This window comes from Callospermophilus lateralis, chromosome 7, assembly GCF_048772815.1.
Source record: "Callospermophilus lateralis isolate mCalLat2 chromosome 7, mCalLat2.hap1, whole genome shotgun sequence".
Classification (NCBI taxonomy): Eukaryota; Metazoa; Chordata; class Mammalia; order Rodentia; family Sciuridae; genus Callospermophilus; species Callospermophilus lateralis.
The window spans coordinates 94,096,540-94,119,466 of NC_135311.1; the positions used below are offsets into that span (position 1 = coordinate 94,096,540).

The 22,927-nt window shown below is 33.0% G+C and overlaps 1 protein-coding gene across 6 annotated transcripts in view; it reads right to left on the reverse strand.

The window, feature by feature from the left end:
* Atg4c (autophagy related 4C cysteine peptidase) overlaps positions 1-22,927 on the reverse strand; it is a 114,063-nt gene that overhangs the window by 26,953 nt on the left and 64,183 nt on the right. For all 6 annotated transcript variants that reach the window (XM_076862335.1, XM_076862332.1, XM_076862334.1 and 3 more), the window contains 4 exons: positions 20,959-21,095; positions 12,968-13,046; positions 12,236-12,312; positions 5,473-5,592 (listed from right to left, as the gene is read on the reverse strand). In XM_076862335.1, coding sequence (XP_076718450.1) covers positions 5,473-5,592; positions 12,236-12,312; positions 12,968-13,046; positions 20,959-21,095 — 413 coding nt within the window. The remainder of the gene's footprint in view (positions 1-5,472; positions 5,593-12,235; positions 12,313-12,967; positions 13,047-20,958; positions 21,096-22,927) is intronic.

Below are 22,927 nucleotides of genomic sequence, written 5' to 3' on the forward strand. Positions count from 1 at the left end.
ATCAGACATGCAAGGGATGTTGAATGATAGCTGGACATACATAATTTGGAAAAGAGGTTTGGGGTAAAGATAAGATCTTGGTTTTAGTTGACTTATTTAAATTTATTTTAAATATATTTGCAACACATGGAGTTAACTAAGTTTTAGTATCCAAAATTATTTTTTTTAAAGAGAGAGTGAGAGAGAGGGAGAGAGGGAGAGAGGGAGAGAGGGAGAGAGGGAGAGAGGGAGGGAGGGAGGGAGGGAGGGAGAGAGAGAGAGAGAGAGAGAGAGAATTTTAATATTTATTTTTTAGTTATCGGCGGACACATCTTTGTATGTGGTGCTGAGGATCGAACCCGGGCCGCACACATGCCAGGTGAGCGTGCTACGGCTTGAGCCACATCCCCAGCCCATAGTATCCAAAATTATAAAGATTTTCTTCAAATTGACATTTAAAGCTATGTAACTGGATGAGATCACCATGCTAAAGAAGGTATGAGAACTAAAGACTAGGAACTAAACACTAGGCCATGGTATACTTTCACCCAACTTTAAGAGATGAGGGAACAGCCCAAGAAGATGCAAGAAGCAGCAACTCATTGAGGAAAACCAAGGCAGCTGAGGCTCTGAAAACCAACTAAAGAAGGTATATGAAGGTGAAGGAGGTGTTCAGGTATGCTAAATGCTTCCATTAGAACAAGTAAGATGAAAACTAAGATTTGACCAACGTGGGGGTTACCAGTGACCTTGAAGAGTAGTTTTGGTGGAATGGTGGGGGTGAAAGCACTTAAATATTTGCTGAATTAATGAACTATTCATTTTTCTCCTAATCACCAAGATGTAAAACAGACTTTCCGAGCTCTCCTTTTCCTTTGATCCCAAGTCCAAGTGGTAGCTTGATCTTGCTGATTTTCAAACCAATCCCTTTCTCTTCAAACTTACACCTTCTGTTCTATCTAGTCAAGGTGCTTAAAGAAGGTATAACAAATCAACGAAGAAAAGTTGGACTTTTTTGGTAAATGATGCTGAAATAACCATTTATCCATGCTGGAAATAAAATTCACATGTATGTTGGTGGGTAGGAGGTAGGTGGAAGGTACCTATATCAAAATATATGAGTTCTCAATGTAAAACATAAAACTTCTGGAGGGAATGTAGGAGAGCATATTTGTGATTTTTGGTTATTAAAATTTCTTTCATACTAAATCCAAAAAACATAAAGGAAAAGTTTACTGATTTGACTACATTAAAATGAAAGAAACATTAACAAGTAAAAATAGTAGCCTAGAAGAATATATTTGCAACACAGGGAGTTAACTAAGTTTTAGTATCCAAAATTATAAAGATTTTCTTCGAGTTAAACAGTCCTATAGAAAAAAAGAGAAAGAAAATGAATAGGAAATTCATAAAAGAGGAACCAAATGGGCCCATAAACTTTAGTAAGATACTCAACCTCACTGTCAAGCAGGAAAATGCAAATTAATTTTTTTTTTTTTTAAAGAGAGAGTGGGAGAGAGAGAGAGAGTGGGGGAGGGAGAAAGAGAGAGAGACAGAATTTTTTAATATTTATTTTTTAGTTCTCGGCGGACATAACATCTTTGTTTGTGTGTGGTGCTGAGGATTGAACCCGGGCTGCACGCGTGCCAGGCGAGCGCGCTACCGCTTGAGCCACATCCCCAGCCCAGGAAATGCAAATTAAAACTACGAAGAGATACTATTTTATTTTTATCCATGAGATTGGTTAAAATCTTTAAAGTCTGACAATATCAAGTGTTGGTAAGGGTGTGAAGCACTGAAAATCCTCAGCAGTGCTTCTTATGATCACTTTGGAGAGTATCTGACAATATCTAGCAAACCCCAAAATACACATATCTAGCAATGTCTTTCTAATGTATCTAATGTGTATCTAATGTAATCCTAGTTAAAGTGTTAGATATGCATGTGCATGAATATTCTTTAAAATATTATTTGTAATTTAAAAATTAAATAAGTCATTTTTGCTTCTGGGAAACAAGCTAGGTGACCATCAACAAAAGAAAGTTTAAATAGTACATTGTAGAATTGACCACTATTCAACAGTGCAAGATAGGCCACAATGTATAGATATCAACAATCTGTAAGTCACTGTTAAGTGAAAAAGTTATAGAAAGATATATATCTTTTTTTTTTCTTTTTTGGTACCAGGGTTTAAACTGGGGTGTTTAACCACTGAGCCAAATACCCGCCCTTTTAAATATTTTATTTAGAGACAGGGTCTCAATGAGTTGCTAAGTGCCTCACTAAGTTGCTGAGGTTGGCTTTGAAATCACGATCCTCCTGCCTCAGCTTCCCGAGCTGCTGGGATTACTGTGTGCACCACTATGCCCAGCTTTATCTTTTTATATAAAAATATCACTGGTGAAAAGTTTAATAACATGCAAAGATGTGCTGTTTATAATATATATAAAGTATGCATATGATAAACTAACTCAGGATAGTAGTTACCACTAGGAAGAAAAAAAAGAGAATAAGACTGGGAAAAGATTTAATTATTAAAGAATTCTTTAGCCTGGCATTCACACTTCTTCACAATATTATTTCAACATACTTTTCTTAACTTCATCTTTCCCTATTTCCATAGCAATGTTTCCTAAACCTTGGATGTTTACATATTGTCTTTACTATTTTTACTACATGTGCCATCTCTAGTATGATTAATGAATATTTTTCTTTTCATCATATATAATTCAAATAGCCTTGTAAAACCAGTAAAAATCATGTTTAATATGTAAGATACATTTTCTAATATCACTATAAATACATAAGTATTAAAATGTTTGTCCTAGTGCCACCTAAAAAGAACATCAAAGTGTCACACTCCAGGTTGTTCTGTCTTACACAGTGGTTCTCAAATTTAATATATAAGAATACTTGGGAGGCTTGCTAGATAGAAATGAAGGCTCCCAGGCCACACATAGGGGTCTGATTCAGATAGTGAGAAGAAATCCTGCCCCTTTTACATACTTGACAACTAACAAATTGGATTATTCACCATTGTTTAGATAAACTTTACACTCTTTTCCTGTATCTTTAGTTTTATTAGTATCTCAGCTTACTCCCTCCCTCTCACCAAGCCAATGAAAATTAAGCCTACACTTTAAGGTTCATCTTAAATATCACCATCACAATAAAGTACTTTTAATTTGAATGTGACATCTTTCTCATTTCAACACTCTTCCTTCCCCCATCAATTCATTTCTACTTCCGTACGGATGCTTATCATTTCACTGTAATATATGTGTACTTGTCTTATTCCCCTTCCTCAAGCATAAATGTTACTTGAGGGCAGAAGTCTTACATCTTGTTCAAAAGTGAGGATAATATCTTGGTCATTTTATATAATAGTTAATCAGATACTTGATGGACTGAACTCTGTTAAACACTGAATTTGTTTAACAATTTTATGTTAATACTTTAAATATTACACAGCATAAAGAATTATTAGAATATTCATTTATTGGGCATTACAAATTAAACATGAGACTCTGGACTACCTAGCTTCATTTTCAAAGTGAGAAAACTGAAAATACATCCTACAAAGAAACAAGTATTTTTATTATTGCTGTGGGTATATACGTGACTGCACGACCAATGTAATTCTGCAACCTGTATACTTAGAAAAATGAGAAATTATATCCCATCTGATTCCAATGTATGATATGTCAAGATCATTGTACTGTCATGTGTAACTAATTAAAACAAAAAAAAAAGAAAAAAAAGAAACAAGTATTTTTTAAATTGTTTTAATTTTCAAGAGAAGAAAATAAAACAGTTAAACTGAAAATGGCAAATTCAGTTTTTAGAAAAAAAGAAAAACATCTTACAACTACCCAAGCAAAAGTAAATGACCAAATTATTAATTGACAAAGTGAGTCCTGGATATTGCTAAAAAAGTTCTTAAAGAACAGCAAAGTTCATTGATTCTTACAAAATTCTCAGTGCTTTCAAAAGACATTTCAACATTGTTACTCTTTGCTTTAATAGTGCATATTACTTTGATGCATCAAGAATAATAATTTATAATTTTTCCAGTGTAAAAACTATAATAACTATCTGATGTTAATTAGAATAGCTCAATATACAACTCACTTGTAAATTTTTAAGAATTTGGTCATAATAATTTGGTTTGCTTCTATTCCAGGAGTAGCCTGCTCTGTTATTTTAAACACATTTATCTTATTGTAAATAGAAAATAAATTCATGAAAATAGAGAAATGGGACTTTTTAATGGAAATGTTCATCAACATTAATGTACATCACCATATCATCTGGATTTGTGACACTTTACAAAGACAAAGAACTATCAGACTAAAATATACAAGTAAACACTAATTTCAAGTAATAAAGGAGAAGGAAATGGAAAATATATATTTTTTTCTGTTCACCAAGGCCTTCATGTTGAAAGGAATAAAAAGACAACAACTGTGAGAAATTAATAATAGGGAAAGGTTCTCCCATGTCTAATTTTCTCCTCTCCTCATTTATTTTTGTCATATTCCTGTTAAATTTCCTTTTTCACATGGCAGGTCAAGCAAACTAAACCTATCTTTAATAAGATTCTTTACTTAACCTTTTAATTCCATTTTATATTTTGAAAATAAAACTTCAACTTATTATTATTCTATTTTTATATTGTGAAAATAAAATTTCAACCTATTATGTCCATTTTTCCAAATAAAATTAACTGTAAGTAAAAGAGTAATAAATTACTACTATATCTGAGCCCAAGTTAAGAATTACTAAAAATGCTTCTAGTACTGGCTTTACATAAGATAAAAGGATAATCTATAACTACTGGTGCTAATAAAGAGACCTGTCCAGTTATACTTACTTCTTTTTTTTTTCTAGTAGGAAATATAGACATGGATTAAAGCTCTCTACGTGTTTTAACAGTACTCAAACACCAAAAACATGCAGAAGTTTAAAGGTAATGAGAAAAAAGTTAAATAAACCTGTTTCAAAGACCCAGCAAGTAAATAAATCAGATTAGACAAGCTTATTGGAAGGTAACAACACAGCTCATTTGATAAAGCAGTTCTGAGGAATCCAAAAATACCATTGCTCTTTAAAAAAATAAAAGAAGCACTTGGACTAACAAGAAATAATGCACAATTTGGCTTGATCAAATACTTCATTAATTTTTTTCTGCCCCTAAGGGATTGCCCTTTTAAATCCTCTTTAAATAGAATATAACCCAATTGCTTGCCCATTTCTACAATTTGCAGGATTTTTATTTCAACAGTGCCACCTAGTGGAACAATCAATACTTTGACCTGGTCACAGACTCCTCACATAGTTTTATTTTCTGATTCATAATACTCTTAATAATATTAACATTAAAGGTTAAAGTTTTACAAAATATCATAATTTAAAGATTCCTGTCTTCTAACAGACCGTCTCTAATAAAAATCAAGTCATTTATAAATGTTATTATATTTTAAATGCAGGTACCTTAGTTATTTCTTCAGAAGCTCGTTCGAAGTCCTTAACATTTCGACAGTAAAATCCTATTGTACAGCTAGGATCCATTTTTCGAAACGACATCTTTTTGGGAGAAGGGCAGTGGAATGTCTGTAATTTTAAAACATTTTTAGGATTAATTTATATTTACTTGATGAACTTAAGTATATACAAGAATGCTAGTTAAGCTTCGTTATCTAGCTTTTTCTCAAAACTATAAACACATTTTTTCAAATGGTATTTTAGTCTTTCCAACTCCCCAAAAGTGTAAAACACGAGCCAACATGGTATATATTTAATTCACCAAATCTACACCTTATGTGACATTAGTATTATTATACAAAAGAAAGGAAGTGTGTAGAAGGTGGTATGCTTTTCTAACATTTGAAGAAGGGAAGAAAAATGGCGCCACTGAGTGACATCAGGGGCTAGTACAAGGTTTAGAATCCAGTTAGCCATTTCTATGAAGTTGAACTTAAGTCTGTCTAGTAAGAGATTCCTTGTTTAATGCTTACAAACCTTTTAATATCCAGACTTTTAAAGCAAATAAAAAGCAGACTGATGTAAACCTTGTACTGATATGAAAAGAAAACAACTTGAGAGTTTTACCAATGGACACAGTACATAACTGCATATTCTTCAATTTGCTCTTGTGAAAACTGCCTTGTTATGTTCCTTGCCCTCTTTTTCACCAGTCCTCTTGTCTGTCTTAGTTTGCTTCTCTCAAGTTGTCTCAGTACCACAGTTGTAAACAGGTTGGGCAGGCTGCCCTTGTTTCTCTCCTCTCACTAATGGGATTTGTTTGTTTATGGGGTTTAATATCTTTAAGGAATACAATAGTAGGAAAAGGGCTGAATATAGAGCTAATCATTGCAATCTTTTTGTTCTTTACCACCATACTTTTGGTACTATGTTTAAAATATTATATATATATATATATTTTTCATTATATACAGATATATATACACACACATATATATAAATTAATATATGAATGCTTGGGTATCTCATTCTTAAAAATCATGCTTCCAAGTGCTTTTCTGTTAAGTATTTTTTTAAAGTCCAGGTAAAATTAGAAGGATATAATACTATATATATTAATATTTGTTGATATTTGCATGGACTCTATAGGTCATACAAAAATTTAACAAGTTTAAGGAACTGCAGATGGAAGACAAATGCAGGAAATTCTCCACTGTGTATTTCATATTTTTAAATTAGGAAATAATCTCAGCTGGATTTGAACTCATAAACTTAATATTTCCCTACATTCAATGCCTTAAAACTAAGGGATTTTAACTTGAAACTATCTATTAAAATGTACAAAAGTATAGGCTATCTCATTTGTTATATTCATAGTAAATCAAAATTATACTCTTCTGTCTCCCTACATCCTAGTCATCCAATTACTGTGACATATTAGCACCAGGGAAGATGCAAAATGCATACATTTGATTGATTTTTCCCTTAAAAATAGTTCAAATGTATATTAGATTCAAATCCAACAATAAATACATCAGTAAATACAGATGAAATTAGTTTTTCAAAACTCTGACTTCAACAAAATGCTTAGCTAACACTTACTTTACATAGTGAGATCCAACCTACCTAAACTAGAACCTCCAGAGTACAAGTCAACACAAATATTACCTTATTGGACTATTCTTAATATTTCACTGATTTTATTTGTAAATAGATCTGGAAAGGCACAAAAAAGCTAAGTAAGCCTGTTACTTAACAAATCACAGGACTATATTAGGATATAAGACACATTTCTAAATCATACTCACAAGAAATCTTTCTACATACAACATGTCTAAAAATAGCCATTTGCCAAGCTGATTGCAAAGCCAGCAACTAGGAATGGTTCTTTAGTTTGCCCAAAAAGCATACACAAGGTTCAACAATATGTTTTTTAATTAATCTATCAGGCTTTCTATACTAAAGCACCAATAAGTTTTCATGTAGGAAACAGTAACACTAACTAAAATAAGCTCACTTATATTTTACTGTATTATTTCAATCATAATAGATAATTATGACAAACACTAAATTATTATCTATGGTTACTTTGATACCTACAAAGAACTTTTTAAAATTATTCACAAAAGCACAGACATAAATCTGAAAACTGAAATTACTACTGGATGTAACTACATGAGTTTTAGGACTCATTATAGAGAGGCATTTTATGTCACTTAAAATTATATTGTTCTGTTTACCCAAGATTATGAAGTCAAACCAATATTAATTTATAATTCAGAACCATTTTTGTTAATTGCAAAAAATAAAGGTTAGAATTTCAAAGTATTTTCCTAAGTGGCATACAAGGCTATGTTCACTTTGTGGTAATTCTTTAAGCTATGCACTTATGATTTAATTCTTTTTATTATGAGGTTTGATAAGAACAGCTGCTTCTGTCTCACAAACACGTTTTAGGGAATGTTCATTACTTATGCTTCCATGATAATACAATGCATTGCTGGGGGGGAAAATGGTCAGGAAGAGTCAATTCCCATTTATTTTGTTTTTTAACACACTATTCATTGCCTCAAAAAATAGTTACTAGGCACCTACTTAAATGTCAAGCAGTTTTAAGTTTATTATTTGGAATAGTAGATTTTATTACCTAAACATATAAATAATATTAAAATGAATACTTTTAGGTATAAGAATGCTATTTTGGAAATTTAGATGAAGCTTTTTAAGGTAGTCTGAGAACACCCTTACTAAAAAGTAACTTCTACCAAATGCAATTCCCATGTGTGGCTTACAGTGTATATCTTCACTGACAAATTCATTTATTCATCTACCTAGTGACTTTCATGCCACTATTTCTAAGATTACTAGAAAGATTAAAACAGTCACCATGAACCTCCTAAAATCTGGTACTTGGAATTGAGGACCCTGGAATCAGAACAGCGAGGCATATCTATTAATAGGGCTTTTCTTACTTTTTAAACAAGGTAAGAAAAGTTCGGTTATTTGTAAGAATTAGAAATTGTCATTCTGAAAACATGCATTAAAAATATGAACCAGGCTGTGGTTGCGGCTCAGTGGTAGAGCGCCTGACTAGCAAGTGTGAGGCATTGGGTTTGATCCCCAGCACCACATAAAAATAAATACTGTTAAGAATAATAACAAAGGATATAATCTATTTAAATATCTTTTTCAATCTTATATTCTGTTACCAATAAATATATTGTGTCCATCTACATCTAAAAATATACATAAGAAAATATAAACCAGGGGCTAGGGTTGTGGCTCAGTGATAGCATGCCCACCTAGTACACATGAGGCACTGGGTTCAATGCTCAGCATCACATAAAAATGAAATAAAGATATTGTGTCCACCTACAACTAAAATATAAATATTTTAAAAAAAGAAAATATGAACCAATATTCCCTGTTTACAAAAGTTAATTCATTGATTTTATATATATATATATATATATACACACACACACATATGCATATGTATATACACATATATGTATATATAAATGTGTTACATTTATATATTTATATATGTATCTATATATTTATAAATGTATATTATATATAAATGCATATACATACATAGTAGTTATATGATAAATATACTGTATGTGTATATGTAAATACATTGATGCACACATACACATCATTCATATATATATCTCCATCCACTAGTCCTTCTACCCCAACAACTGAAACTCCGTCCTATCCAAACCACTGACAATGGAAATCCACAATTCAACTACCCTCACTGCTAAAGCCCATCTGACTTCTTCCCACTCTTCTATAATTTCAAGCTATCCTTTCATGACTTTTTTTAAGGTTGTTAATGCTGCTTTTTTGAACTCCATTATCTGTATAAAAATTATAGAGTGTGAGTTTACATATTAAAATGTACCCTCACACTGAACTGTGTGTCCCATTCCTCAGTGCTGACCAAGAATATCTCTGCCATATCCTCCCTACTGGGCTCAGAATCTAAACATGACCTCCATGTATTTTGAAGATACTCAAGGAAGAGTTTCTTAACAGGTAGTATAGAAGCTCTAAAGCATATATTAACTCAATAGTATATACTAATATATTCTATAAGGCTGCATTTCAAGAATAAAAATTTAGTAGAAATTCATATAATCAAAGCATTTGGAGTTATACAGAAGAAGAGAGTTCACAGAAAATTTTGAAGAACTCAGGACAGTGCTTTACACCCAGAAAGAGTTCAACAAATGATAAGTAAAACAGAAAGAAATGAGTTATCTCAAGTGGTTTCAAATGATTAAAAGTTCAAGGGGCTGGGGATGTAGCTTAAGCGGTAGCGTGCTCCCCTGGCATGGGTGAGGCCCGGGTTCAATCCTCAGCACCACATACAAACAAAGATGCTGAGTCTGCCGAAAACTAAAATGTAAATAAAATATTTTAAAAAATGATTAAAAGTTCAACTCTAGAAATGTAGGAATTCAATACCGTAAGAATAATAACAAAAGGTATAATCTATTTAAATATCTTTTTCAATCTTATATTCTGTTACCATTCTACTGAAATTTTCACAATATTACTGAATTTAGGGCACTCATTTAAAATACCAGGACTATAAGCAATTATTACATGGAACTGGAGAGAATATCAAAAAAGGAATCTCTTCATCTACTGAACACAAGAAGTATTGATTTAAAAAAATGTTGCCCACAAAAATGATTTTAATAACTGAAGTATGAAGCCAGGCAAGGTGGCACACACCTGTAATCTCATCAACTCAGGAGGCAGAAACAGGAGGATCTTAAGTTCAAAGTTCAGAGCCAGTCTCAACTACTTAGTGAGATGCTAAGCAATTTAGTGAGAACTTATCTCAAAAAAAAAAAAAAAGAAAGAAAGAAAAGAAAAGAAAAAGAAAGAAAAGGGCTGGGAATGTAGCTCCATGGCAGAGCATCACTAGGTTCAATCTTAGAAAAGTACTACTTCTACTACTATAACTTTATAACATCAGTTGCAAAATTTCAATAGCATATACACATACAACCAACAGACCAAAGCAAGGATGGTTAGCAATATAAGGTACTTAATAATATAGGTAGTTACTTGGAACATTGTAAACTTAAAATGTGACAAAAAGCAGAAAGTATAATTTCATTCCTGGACAAAGATAGACAACTTGCTAAGATTTTTATATTTTCGTGGGAAAATTCCCAATCTAAGATAAATCTGTGCACTGGAGAAAAGTAAAAAACTTTTAATAGGAATTACTCATACAGGTTCAGACAGTCTTCCAGAAACTCAAAAATATAACATCAAATCAACTATATTAGTGTTCCAGTGTATAAGGAATAAGTTCTTCTGACTTTAATGTACTTAATTTCATCAAAGTAAAATCTTTAAATCAATTCTTTCAATTTTTACTACCACTATCCTACTTCAAGCTTTTATTAATCTGAATCACTCCTAGACAGTTGCCAGACTCCCCATAATGAACTGCAACCTTTCGAATCTTAATTGCTTAGACATAATCAGTATATTCACTAACCTGGTCCCTTTGAAGAACTTCTCAAAATATTAGATAGTGTCTCACTCTCTATTGGCCAAAATTATCAAGACCCATAATCTTTTAATTTACCTATTTTAAGTAATACTAAAATGCTATGAACAATTTTCCATCTGAATCTCAAATATCTACTATCAGTTTGGTACAGAAAAATGTAAATATAACTTAGATATAAGAATCAGTGCCTCAAGACCACAATGCAGAGAGAGAGAGAATAATGATACGGTTCATATAGCACAATTCTGTGGTGTCTCACCTTAATTAAATCAACTAACTAGCAAATATCTAAAGTTTACATGCAAGTTGCTAAGAATGAAAAAAAGAAAACCTGATCTCTGGCCTCAAGATGCTTATATTTTAGATGAGGAAATAATTTACAAAGGCTGTGACATTATATCATAATGTTTCTTTCTAAACCAGATTATAACTTGCAGTTTATTTTCATAATCTACCCCTTAAATACTAGTAAGTATTAATATTAGCTAGAAAGTTATTACTGAAACAAAAAACCACATTTCCAACTTGCAAGCCCTCATGTATTAGTGACCCATGCTGTTGAATTGATTAAAATTATCATATTCTAAAAAAATTATTTTAGTCTGTAAAACTATTTACTGGGAAAACACTTAAGAACTCTCAAAATTTTCTCAATTAAAACATGGATCATAAAATGACCAATTCAAGAGGAAAAAAGGTACAAAATACAAGCTAAAACAAATATTAGATTCCAACTAAGCTCCTAAAAACTCCTAAACTAGAAGTTAAGGTTTAAGACTAGTAAATAATAATTAAATAATTTAGTAGATAATCTTATTTTGTCACTTTACCTCAAGTCTTTCACCTTCTCTTTTACTTCCTTTCTTCTTCTTTTTACAAAACATACCTAACACATTTTAAATTCTTCAATACAGTTTAGCTGTCTTTCTACAAAATTACTGAGAGGCTTGATCATTTATTTTAGTAAGACTGGGTATCTAACAAGTTAGAGACAAAGATAAATGGAGAAGGAAGTATATTTTAAATTAAAATTCAGCAATGAAGCATTTAACCTTTGACCACTGTATTGACAATAATTTTATAAGAAGGCAAAATAAACTTGTAATTGTAATACAGCATAGCTATCTTGCTGTTATAATAAAAGCATAGCTATCTTGCACATTTCTAAATAATTAGTTTGCTTCATATGATAAGAAAACAATACCATCTCTAGATGTATAGTACCTCAAGAGGAAAATCCTTTATGCTGACATCTACAAAAGATTGGCAGTAATGAGGATCCATGTAAATCAAACTGTCATCTACAAGGACAAAACAGAAGACAAGTAATTCAAAAAACACCTTATTATTACACTGCTTACAATCCAATTTCTATGTAGAACAGCTGAAAAAAAACTCTAGGAGTAACAGCTTGCCAGACTGATATTCATTGACTGAAACATAGGTTTGCATAGGATAGATTAACTTTTGCATAATCAAATATGCTTGTATAAGCAGAATTTTTATAAAGTGATGAGACTGTCATTTAATTTTTGGTGATAAAATTACTTTCACAAACACACAATTATATTCTACAGTTTGCATATGAAAAATGTATTGCACTTCTCTGTCCTGACAGGAAGAACATATTGCTTGTCATTTTATCATCAACTAGCACTACTAAGACTGGTAAAAAGTAAATATGTGAATAGCAACTGCCAGAACGTGGCAGCTATGGCTTCTGAAGTTCAGTGAGACCAATAAATTATGCCTTGTTTATGCAATAACAGAAATTAAGCATACATTTTACGGAACCCAATTATACTGTGAGCCAAATGACAGATGAGTGGCTACCGCAGGACTGATGAATGTATGAGGTATTCCTTTTGCTCTGTTAATTATACTGTTTCCAGCTGATCTCATATTAACTTTCTGACTTCAAAAAAATGAAGAGATATATTTTACAAAATCACTAACCTTGAAATCCAGCAAAGTAATATGACTGTTTAGGTTTGCCACCAATAATACCCACACAATATTCAAGGCTCAGAACACCCTGCCAAAAGAAATTAAAACAAGAGTTAGTCAAGAGACAAATAATAATTATTTAAAACAACTCAATTTGTTTTACCAATACTAGTAGTTACCAAACTTTTCATCAATTAGTTACCACTTTTATTACATTTGCCCCATGTTCTGAAATCTTTTCTTCCAAACTGCCTTCTCCTTTCTTTAAATCACTCAACATTAATAGGAATTAAATATTGTGATCAGCAAGTTTTTCAACAACATTAAACTCCTACTATGAGACAGATATAGAGATAATGTTACCCCATTAAAGCAACAAAATTCCTTCCAAAGCCCCAACACTTAGCTTTCCAGTGACCATAATGGCAGCATTATGGTGACCAATGTAATATTTGCATCAGACTTTTTGAAATGCTAAACCTAGTTCTTAGAACTCGTGATTGTTTTCATTAAGCTTCTGAGTTTTCAAATCCCAAACTGAAAACCATTTTTCTAATCAAATCATTCACTTACTTGACACATTTTTTTTGTGCTGTTTCATTTGGAATAAACATAAAGACTAATTAATGAAAACAACTTAAGGAAAATAATTATTGTATCCAAAGTCAATTTATTTTACTAATCAAAAAATATCAGGCATACCTCAATATGTTATTTAATATGCCCCTCAGTATATTAAATATTCTACTATAAGCAAACTCTTTAAACTAGGCAAAACAACTCTATACCTTTAAAAAATGTCCAGTGATGTCAATTAAAAAATATCCAGAGGCAACAATTAATATCTTATCAATAGTTCTTGCAATTACTTCAGTGACATAGCCACATCACTGTGAACATAGCAGCTCAATTCAAGATTCATAGCTATGTTATGGAACCAACCTAAGTGCCCTTCAACAGATGAATTTTTTAAAATGTGGTGTATACACACACACACCAAAAAAAAAAATGAAATATTACTCAGCCATAAAGAAGAGTGAAATTATGGCATTTGTAGGCAAATGGACAGGACTGGAGACTGTCATGCTAAGTGAAATAAGTCAATCCCAAAAAACCAAAGGTCAAATATTCTCTCTGATATGTGGATGCTAACATACAGTAAGGTAGAGGGGATAGAAGTTCATTGGATTAGACAAAGAGGAATAAAGAGAAGGTAGAAGAGTAGGACTAGGAAAGACAGGAGAATGAATCAGACATGAATTTTCTGTGTTCAGATATGAATACACAATCAGTGAAACTCCAAATCATGTACAACCACAAGAATGCAATCCTAATTAGAATAAGTTATACTCTATATATGTATATCAAAATATATTTTACTGTCATTTGTATCTAAAAAAGATAATTAAAAATAGTTCTTGCATTAACTACATGTTATAAAACATTAATAATGATAAAACATGTTATAAACTCCAAAATATTAAATAGCTAAAATTCTCTTATGTATGGCTCTCAACTAAAAATAGTCCAACTTAAAATTTTTCAGCTACAATGATGTAAAAGTTATACATATCTATTATAAATAATACTTAGAATACAAATTTTAACCTTTTTTCAGGCTAGCAAATATTGAGCTAGGCTGTGATAGTGAGCTACAGTTTCCAGTCAGCCAGGTGATCATGAGAGAACAACTGATACTCTAAACTTGAAATCCAGCACAATGTTCCCTAGTGTTGCTAAGCTATGATGTTTGTTACATTAGAAGTATTAAATGCATTTTTAACTTATAATAGGTTTATTGGGATGTAACCACACTGTAGTTGAGGAGCATCTGTATATATGGACAAAAATTCTAATTTAATTGTTTTCGTAAAAATAACAGGTAGGTGGGTGCAATGGCACTTAGCTGTAATCCCAAAGACTTGGGAGGCTGAAGCAAGAGGATCACAAATGCAAGGCCAGCCCCAGCAACTTAGTGAGACACTGTCTTAAAAAATAAAAAGGACTGGGGATGTAGCTCAGTACCCCAAGTAGTACCACCATCAACCACCATCACTACCACCACCATCATTATCATAATAATAAATGGTCATTGGGGGAAAAAAAAAAAACACAGACATATAGAAAAAAAGTACAAATTACCCTAAATTCTAATACCCAGTGCTCATCATTTTTAACATACAAGATAACACATTTATCATGAATCTCTTTTCATATTAGTAAAAATAGATATGTATTAAAACATTTAATGACTGTAAAATATTCTATTTTGAAATAACAAAATGTGCTTAAAACCCTCATTATGAATATTTAAGTTGCTCCAAGTTCTCATTGTTTTAAACAACCTTCTGCTATGATTTGCATGTTTTTGTCCCTTCCAAAATTCATGTGTTCAAAACTTGCTCCCCAGTGCAGCAGTGTTGAGAGGTAGGATCTTTTGTTCAGGTAGTGAGGTCTCCACCCTCATGAATGGATTAATGCTGCTATAAAAAGTGCTTGAAGGGTTCTTTCCCTCCTGCTCTTCTGACATGTCATTCCATGTCTGTCTGTCTTCATGCCAGGACACAGCAAGAAGGCCCTTGTCAGATGCCAGTACCCTGATCCTAGACTTCCCTGGTTTCAGAACTGTGAGAGAATAGATTTCTGTTCTTTATATATTACCCAGTCTCATGTATTGTTACAGCAGCATAAAACAAACTAAACCACCACTAAAGAACAACATCATATATTTTCAATCTTATAAAAATATCAAAGTTTTTTTTAAAGAACTAGAACTGAAAAAAATTAAATGAAACAGAATAGGTATATTCAATTAAAATCTCAGCTTATTTTAGCTAACCTGTACTAAGTAAGAAAACAAAATTGAACAACAAAAAAAAGATAAACACTTAATAGTAATGCAGTTATTTAACATTAAGGATTCTATTCTATTCCCCATCCCCCAAATAAAAATCTTTGCTACAAGTAAGGTACCTTACTTGAGGCAATTTGATCAGCTGAAATGAGTGTTTATGTCCTGGGAACCTAGGAAATGAAAGTTCTAAGTCTTTCATAACTCAGAAAAGAAAAAAGGAAATATATAGCAAAAATCAGCACTGACTCTCCTCAAAAAAAAAAAAAAGAATGGATCCAAGCATCAGAAGACTTTTTGGTTCTTGATATCTACATTTTCTTTGCAACAGACTAGAGCAGATTTAGCAATAAACACTTAGAAGATTATGAACTAGAATGCCATTACAAGTAAAAGGCTGTCTCTTCAGAAACTTGAAACACTTTTCAGTTCCTAAAAGAGCTTATTCTCAGTTATACAGAGTTAGAATTTATTGAGCTGTGTCCATGAAGCAATAAATAAGACTGAAGCAATCAGTCAAAAAGGAAAGTCCTAATTTGTCTTATTGAAGAAAAAGAACTTATTGGATTTTCCTCATTCCAAATCCTTAAGAATATATAAATAAATAAATAAACCTCCTGTAGTTAGGGGTTGACAGAACACACACCAAATTTCTTTTTCATAGAATGCAGCAGATGCTTAAGATGGTACCATCTCTGAAAATACTAGAATTACTTTGATTAATAAATATGAGAAATAGAACTGAATAATGGATTTTAGACTATAACGTACATTGGTTTGTCAGGAAAAAAAATGACTGCTGACCACCAAAAAAAGGAGGAGGAGGAGAAGGAAGAGCAGGAGGAAATGTTGATGATTATCTTTCTTTTAGCGCTATTAGACACACTACCTTTTCACTTCCTAAGAGAACACCTCTTTACATGCTCTCATTTTGGCTTTTGATCAACCACCCCCTCTGACCAAGCATAACACCTACCATATAATCTACTTCACTCAACCATTTCAGACACTTTTACCTGATAATTGAAAATTTTAAATGTCTCAATAGTCACTGCTCTCTCATTTTAGTGGATTATGGTATAAATCAAATGAACAAATGTCCAAGGAAATGTTACATTTCAAATCTTTTTTTTTTTTAATTTTAGGGGAAAATTTGAAAAAAAAAAAGAAAATTCTAAGGTCTGCTACCAATTTGTTATCTGAACTTGAAATTAACTATTTTATATCTTTTCTATTTTATAAAAACAATCCAGTTTCTACTGTGAGGGTAAAATGAGATAAATTAATATCGGAAGTTGGAAAGTATTATAAAAATGAAAGTTAACAATAACGATTGTGTGACTCCCATATGCTAGGTACTGAGGAAAACTTTTAACAACTTAATCTAAGTGGCTTGTTTCACTGTAAATGCAGACTCCCATGAATTACTTGGGAACATTAGGCAGTGTGGCCATGATGAATGCTATCAATACCAGCAAGCAGCAAAGCCTTCACATCTGGCTGCGAGCCATCTGAAGCTCACTCCACCAGACTTTGGCCAAATAAATCACTTTCAAGATTTCATCAGTCTCTAATCTTCTCACAGTAGTGAGAAGACAGAAAGAATTTGGTTAGAACTCAGCTAGAGGTGAACCAAAAAAAAAAAAAAAAAAAGAGGTGGGATTTTTTGTTCAGGTAGTGAGGTCTCCACCCTCATGAATGGATTAATGCTACTATAAAAAGGGCTTGAAGGATTCTTTCTCTCCTGCTCTTTTGACATGTCATTCCATGTCTGTCTGTCTTCACGACAGGACACAGCAAGAAGGACCTTGTCAGATGCCAGAACCAAAAGTTTCAAAACTACAAGACCTACCAGGTAAAGTGGTCCAGAACTTTTGACATTTTTCCAATATCTCTTCTATTAAAGAGCCTACGTCAGACATCAAAACCCCACTTATATTTGGGGGATTCTTTTGTTCTCTCTATATATAGTATTGTTACTATCAATAACAAGTATGCCTCCAAAGTTTTGGTAACTATTAAGAAAATCCACAATAGAAGACATAGAGACAAACCCATACAGATATCGTCAAAGATCCTTGACAAAGGTACCAAAAGCAAACACTGGAGAAAAGAAAACCTCTTTAACAAAAGGTGCTGAGAAAACTGTATATATATACACACACACACACACACACACACACACACACACACACACACACTGAGACTAGATCTTTATGTCTTACCCTGCACAAAAATCAACTCAAAATGGATCAAAGACCTAGGGCTTAGACCTAGGCAATATTTTCTCAATAGGACTCCTAAAGCTCAGGAAATAATGCTAAGAGTTAATAAATGGAATAGCATCAAAATAAAAAGCTTCTGCACAGCAAAGGAAACAAGAATGTGAAGAGAGGGCTGGGGTTGTAGCTCAGTGGTAGAGTGTTTGCCTAGCATATGTGAGGCACTAGGTTCAATTCTCAGCACCACATGTAAATAAGTAAAATAAAGGTCCATTGACAACTAAAAAAAAAATGTGAAGAGAGAATCTATAGAATGGGAGAGAATCTTTGCTAGTTACCCTCTAAACAGGATTAATATCCAGAACATATAAAGAACTCAAAAAACTTAATACCAAAAATCAAATGGCCCCCTTAATAACTGGATAAATGAACTAAACAGACACTTTTCAAAAGAAGAAATACAAATGGCCAACAAATATATGAAAATATTCAACATCATTAGCAATTAAAAAATGCAGATGCAAATCATTTTACACCAGTAAGAATGGCAGTCATCAAGACTCCAAATAATAATAAATGTTGGAGAGGATGTGGAGAAAAAGGAACACTTTTACACTGTTGGTGGGATTGTGAATTAATACAACCACCATGGAAATCAGTATGGAGATTTCTCAAAAGACCAGGAATGGAATCACCATATAACCCAACTATACCATTTCCTGGTATTTATCCTAAAGAATAAAAGTCAGCATACTATAGAAATATGTGCATACCCATGTATACAGCAGCACAATTCACAGCCAAACTATGGAACCAGCCTATGTATCCATCAGTAGATAAACGGATAGAGAAAATGTGCTTTACATACACAATGAAGTTTTATTCAGCCATGAAGAAAAATAAAATTGTGTCATTTACAGGAAAATGGATGAAACTAGAGACCATTACGTTAAGCAAAATAAGCAGAACTCAAAAGATCGAGGGTCATATGCTTTCTGTCATATATGAAAGCTAGAAAAAGGAAAAGAAAAGTGGGGGAGATCTCATGAAAATCTAAGGGAGAACATTAGAACAGAGGAAAGGGAGCAGGAGGAGGCTGGAGGAGGACAGGAAGGGGGTACTGCTATGGGGGGGGATATTGGTCAAATTATATTGCTATGTTGTGTGCATGTACAAATATATAACAACAAATCCCACCATTATGTACAACTATAATACACTAATTAAAAATGTGGAGAAAAAAAAATAAAATCCAACGTATCAGCTATAATACTTCCATGTATCAAGTATTGAAAGGAGCTGCTCCAGATTTTTTTGAACTGGCACACTCTAGCCTGAGCACAGATGATCCACCTATAATATGGACCATGATATGGAATACTAGCTTCATGTAAGGAACAAATTATTACTGAATCATAAAAGACAGATAGAGACTATATGACTATATTTCAACATTACTATATCCCATAACACTCCATTCAAAGAAGAATTTCATCTCAGACCTTGAAAATAGATTCCTAAAAAATAGAGAATTTTATTGAAACTATGAAAATAATATAAAGACTATAATCTTAATCAGAAACTAAACATTTCAAGAGTTATTTCATCACAATAGAATGTCTTGGTGCCCAAAACAAGATGATGTTAACTTTCAGTACAAGAAACAAAATATATGCTTCGAAACATAACAGATTTTTAAATGGTTAATATGAAAAAAGCAATGTTTGAAAGCTCCCATGTTATCTTCATTTTTCTGTCCATATAAATAATCTAACTTCTCATTGACTTCATGATGGCACAGGAAAATAAACTATAACAGAGTACTGGCAGAAAAGTCAGTTTTTGTTTCAATAATTATTGATAATAGTATATTAGTTTGTTGCTGTTGGGTTTGTTTTGGTTTTTTGTTTTGTTTTGTTTTGTTTTTTTGTAGTACTGGGGACTGAACCCAGGGCCTGTTGCCCTCTAGACAATCACTCTACCTTTGAGCTACATCCTAAGCACCCCCCATACATATACATATACATATACATACATACATATATATATATATATATATGTTATAAATGGACACAATACCTGTATTTTATTTATTTTTTATGTGGTTCTGAGGATTTGAACCTAAGCGCTCTACCACTGAGCCACAATCCCAGCCCTCTCAAGCCCTTTTGATTTAATTTTGAGGCAGGGTCTTACAAAGTTGTCCAAGCTGGCCTCAAACTTGGAATCCTCCTGCCTCACTCAGCCTCCTATGTAGCTGGGATTATAGGTATGTACCACTGATTTGTTAGTTTTAAGAATAAACTAGCTGGGCATAGGGACACAGTGACAGCAGCCCAGGAGGCTGAGACAGGATCTCAAGTTCAAAGCCAGCCTCAGGAATGGCGAGGCACTAAGCAACTCAGTGAGACCTGATCTAAATAAAATACAAAACAGGGCTGAGGATGTGGCTCGGTGGTTGAGTGTTCCTGAGTTCAATCCCCGATATCCCTTCCCAAAAAAGAATAAACTAAGATACATATTTGAAAAATCATGATAATGGAGGGGATGGGGTTGTAACTCAGTGGTAGAGAGCTAACCTAGCACATGTGAGGCACTGGGTTCAATCCTCAGTACCACCTAAAAAATAAAAGTATTAAAAAATTCATGATAATGGAATTGTAGCCACTTTCACATTTTGATTATTGTCATATCTGTGCCTCTATGATTAGCTACAAATATTAAAAGGATTTTCATTTTGTCAGAGACCACTCTATTTTTCACACACACATTCATATCTGATCTTGCAATATTGAGACTTAAAATCTCTAATATCAAACTTTACAATGTAAACTGTAAAATCATCACTACCCATTTAGTAGAAAGGCCACCTGTATTTTTCATATCAGCTAGAACTGACTTAAGAAAATTGAGTACTTATTTCATACCTTCACAAACTCTAGGTAGTCGGTGTTGGTTCTTTCTCCACCAAGTCTAACAGGAACTAAAATAATAACAGCTTTGTCATCTGCATTATCAGAAGTCATGGAAGCACTCTGTTTATCAATTACATCAGAATTGTAAACTGAGGAAAACATAAAGAATACATATTCAATTTTAGAAAAGTGATTTTCAGAAGATTTTTACCCTAATTCCCCTGCCCCCACATTGGCCAGTCATCTGATCTTGGCATATTAAAAATATCTACCTCATTAATGTATGTATTCAATTTATACCAATTGAGTAGCTACTATATGGCACTGGAACTTCAGCAGTAGGTAAAACACAGACAAATTCCTGTCCTCTATGAATATATGCTCTAATGGGGGAAACAGATATTAAAAGGTAAAATATAAAATATGTCAGATGCTGGAGGTGCTTTAACGAAAAATAAAGAAAAGTGGATAGGAAATGCTAAGGTGGGGACAATTTTGAAATCAGGTATCAGGGAAGTCTTATAAGAAACAACATTTGAGTCAAGACTTAAGGAAAGTGGGGGGGAAACCTTCCAGAGAGAAATGTCAGCAAGCACAAAGGTCCTAAGGCAGAAACAGCTAGCATGTCCTTAGAACAGGAGGCCAATGCCTCTGGAGGGAAGCAAGCAAGGGGTACAGAAGTAAGAAACAGCGTTACAGATTAGAAGAAGTCTTGAAAGCCATTGTAAAGACCAGCTTTTGAGTGAGATAGTAAGTTACTTAGGAGTTTTTCTTGAGAATGGAGTGTCTCAATCTGACTCACTCTTTTTAATAGGCTGCTTTATGTGTTGATAATAAACTGTAGGGGTGAGAGCTGAAGTAAAGAGAACAGTTAGAAAGAAAGTCACTACAGTTTTCCAGGAAGAGATGATGGTGGCCTGAGCAAAGGCAGTCACTGTAAAAATAAGAATGGTTTGGGGACATTCATGTGGAAGTAGTACAAAGTGACTATTTCAAATATCTGAAGATAAAGTAAGGACAAGATGCAAGAGAGAAAAGAGTGGGACTCAGGTGACTTGCAGGGGTTTTGGTCAAAGCAAAAGAGTGAAATGGTTGCCACTTACAAAAACATAAAAGACCAGAGAAAGAAGAAACAAAGGAAGAAGAACTGGAAATTGAGTTTTAGATATGATCAGTTTGAGATGCTTGTTAGACATGCAGGTTAAGTAGGCAGTTAGGAGCGTTTAACATTTAGGGGGGGTACCAGGATGAATCTACAAATCTGGGAATCGCCAGAATATAGATTATATTGATAAGTCACAATACTGGGTATGTTCAAATCAGTGTAGACAGAAACAGAGATGAAATCTAAAGTCTAAGCACTAAAACACCAATACTTCTAAAGATGAAAGAGAGGAGGAAAAAACCAACTAAGGAGACTGTGAAGGAATAGACAGAAGGTAAAAGGAAAATCTGTTGAACAATGTTCTGAAAAGCAAGTAACAAAAATGGTACAAGGAGGAGGAAGTCATCAACTGTACCAAATGCAGGTGGCAAACTAATGTTAGGGCTGAGAAGTGACCACTGGGTTTACCAAGATGAAATTATTGATAAGAGCAGTGAGAGCCTAGGTGGAATAGTTCAAAAGAAAGTAGAAGAATTTTCTGGAAACAAATATAGACAAACTTTTGTTCAAAATACATTTATTCAAATAGTTGCTACTTACAAAACACAAAAGTTACTTCACCACCCACACTACCTATCAGTTTAACCGAACTAACTCTGTGCTCTTCTCAGAAGAGCTGATAACGAAATTCTGGAAGCTGATGTTGTAGCTCAGTGGTAGAGCACTTGCCTAGCATGTGTGAGGCCTGGGTTCGATTCTCAGCACCCCATATAAATAAACAAATAAAATAAAGACCCATCGACAAGTAAAACATATTTTAAAAAAAGAAAAAGAAAATCTGCTGCTTTTGTCCTATACTTTCCTTTAAATACCAAG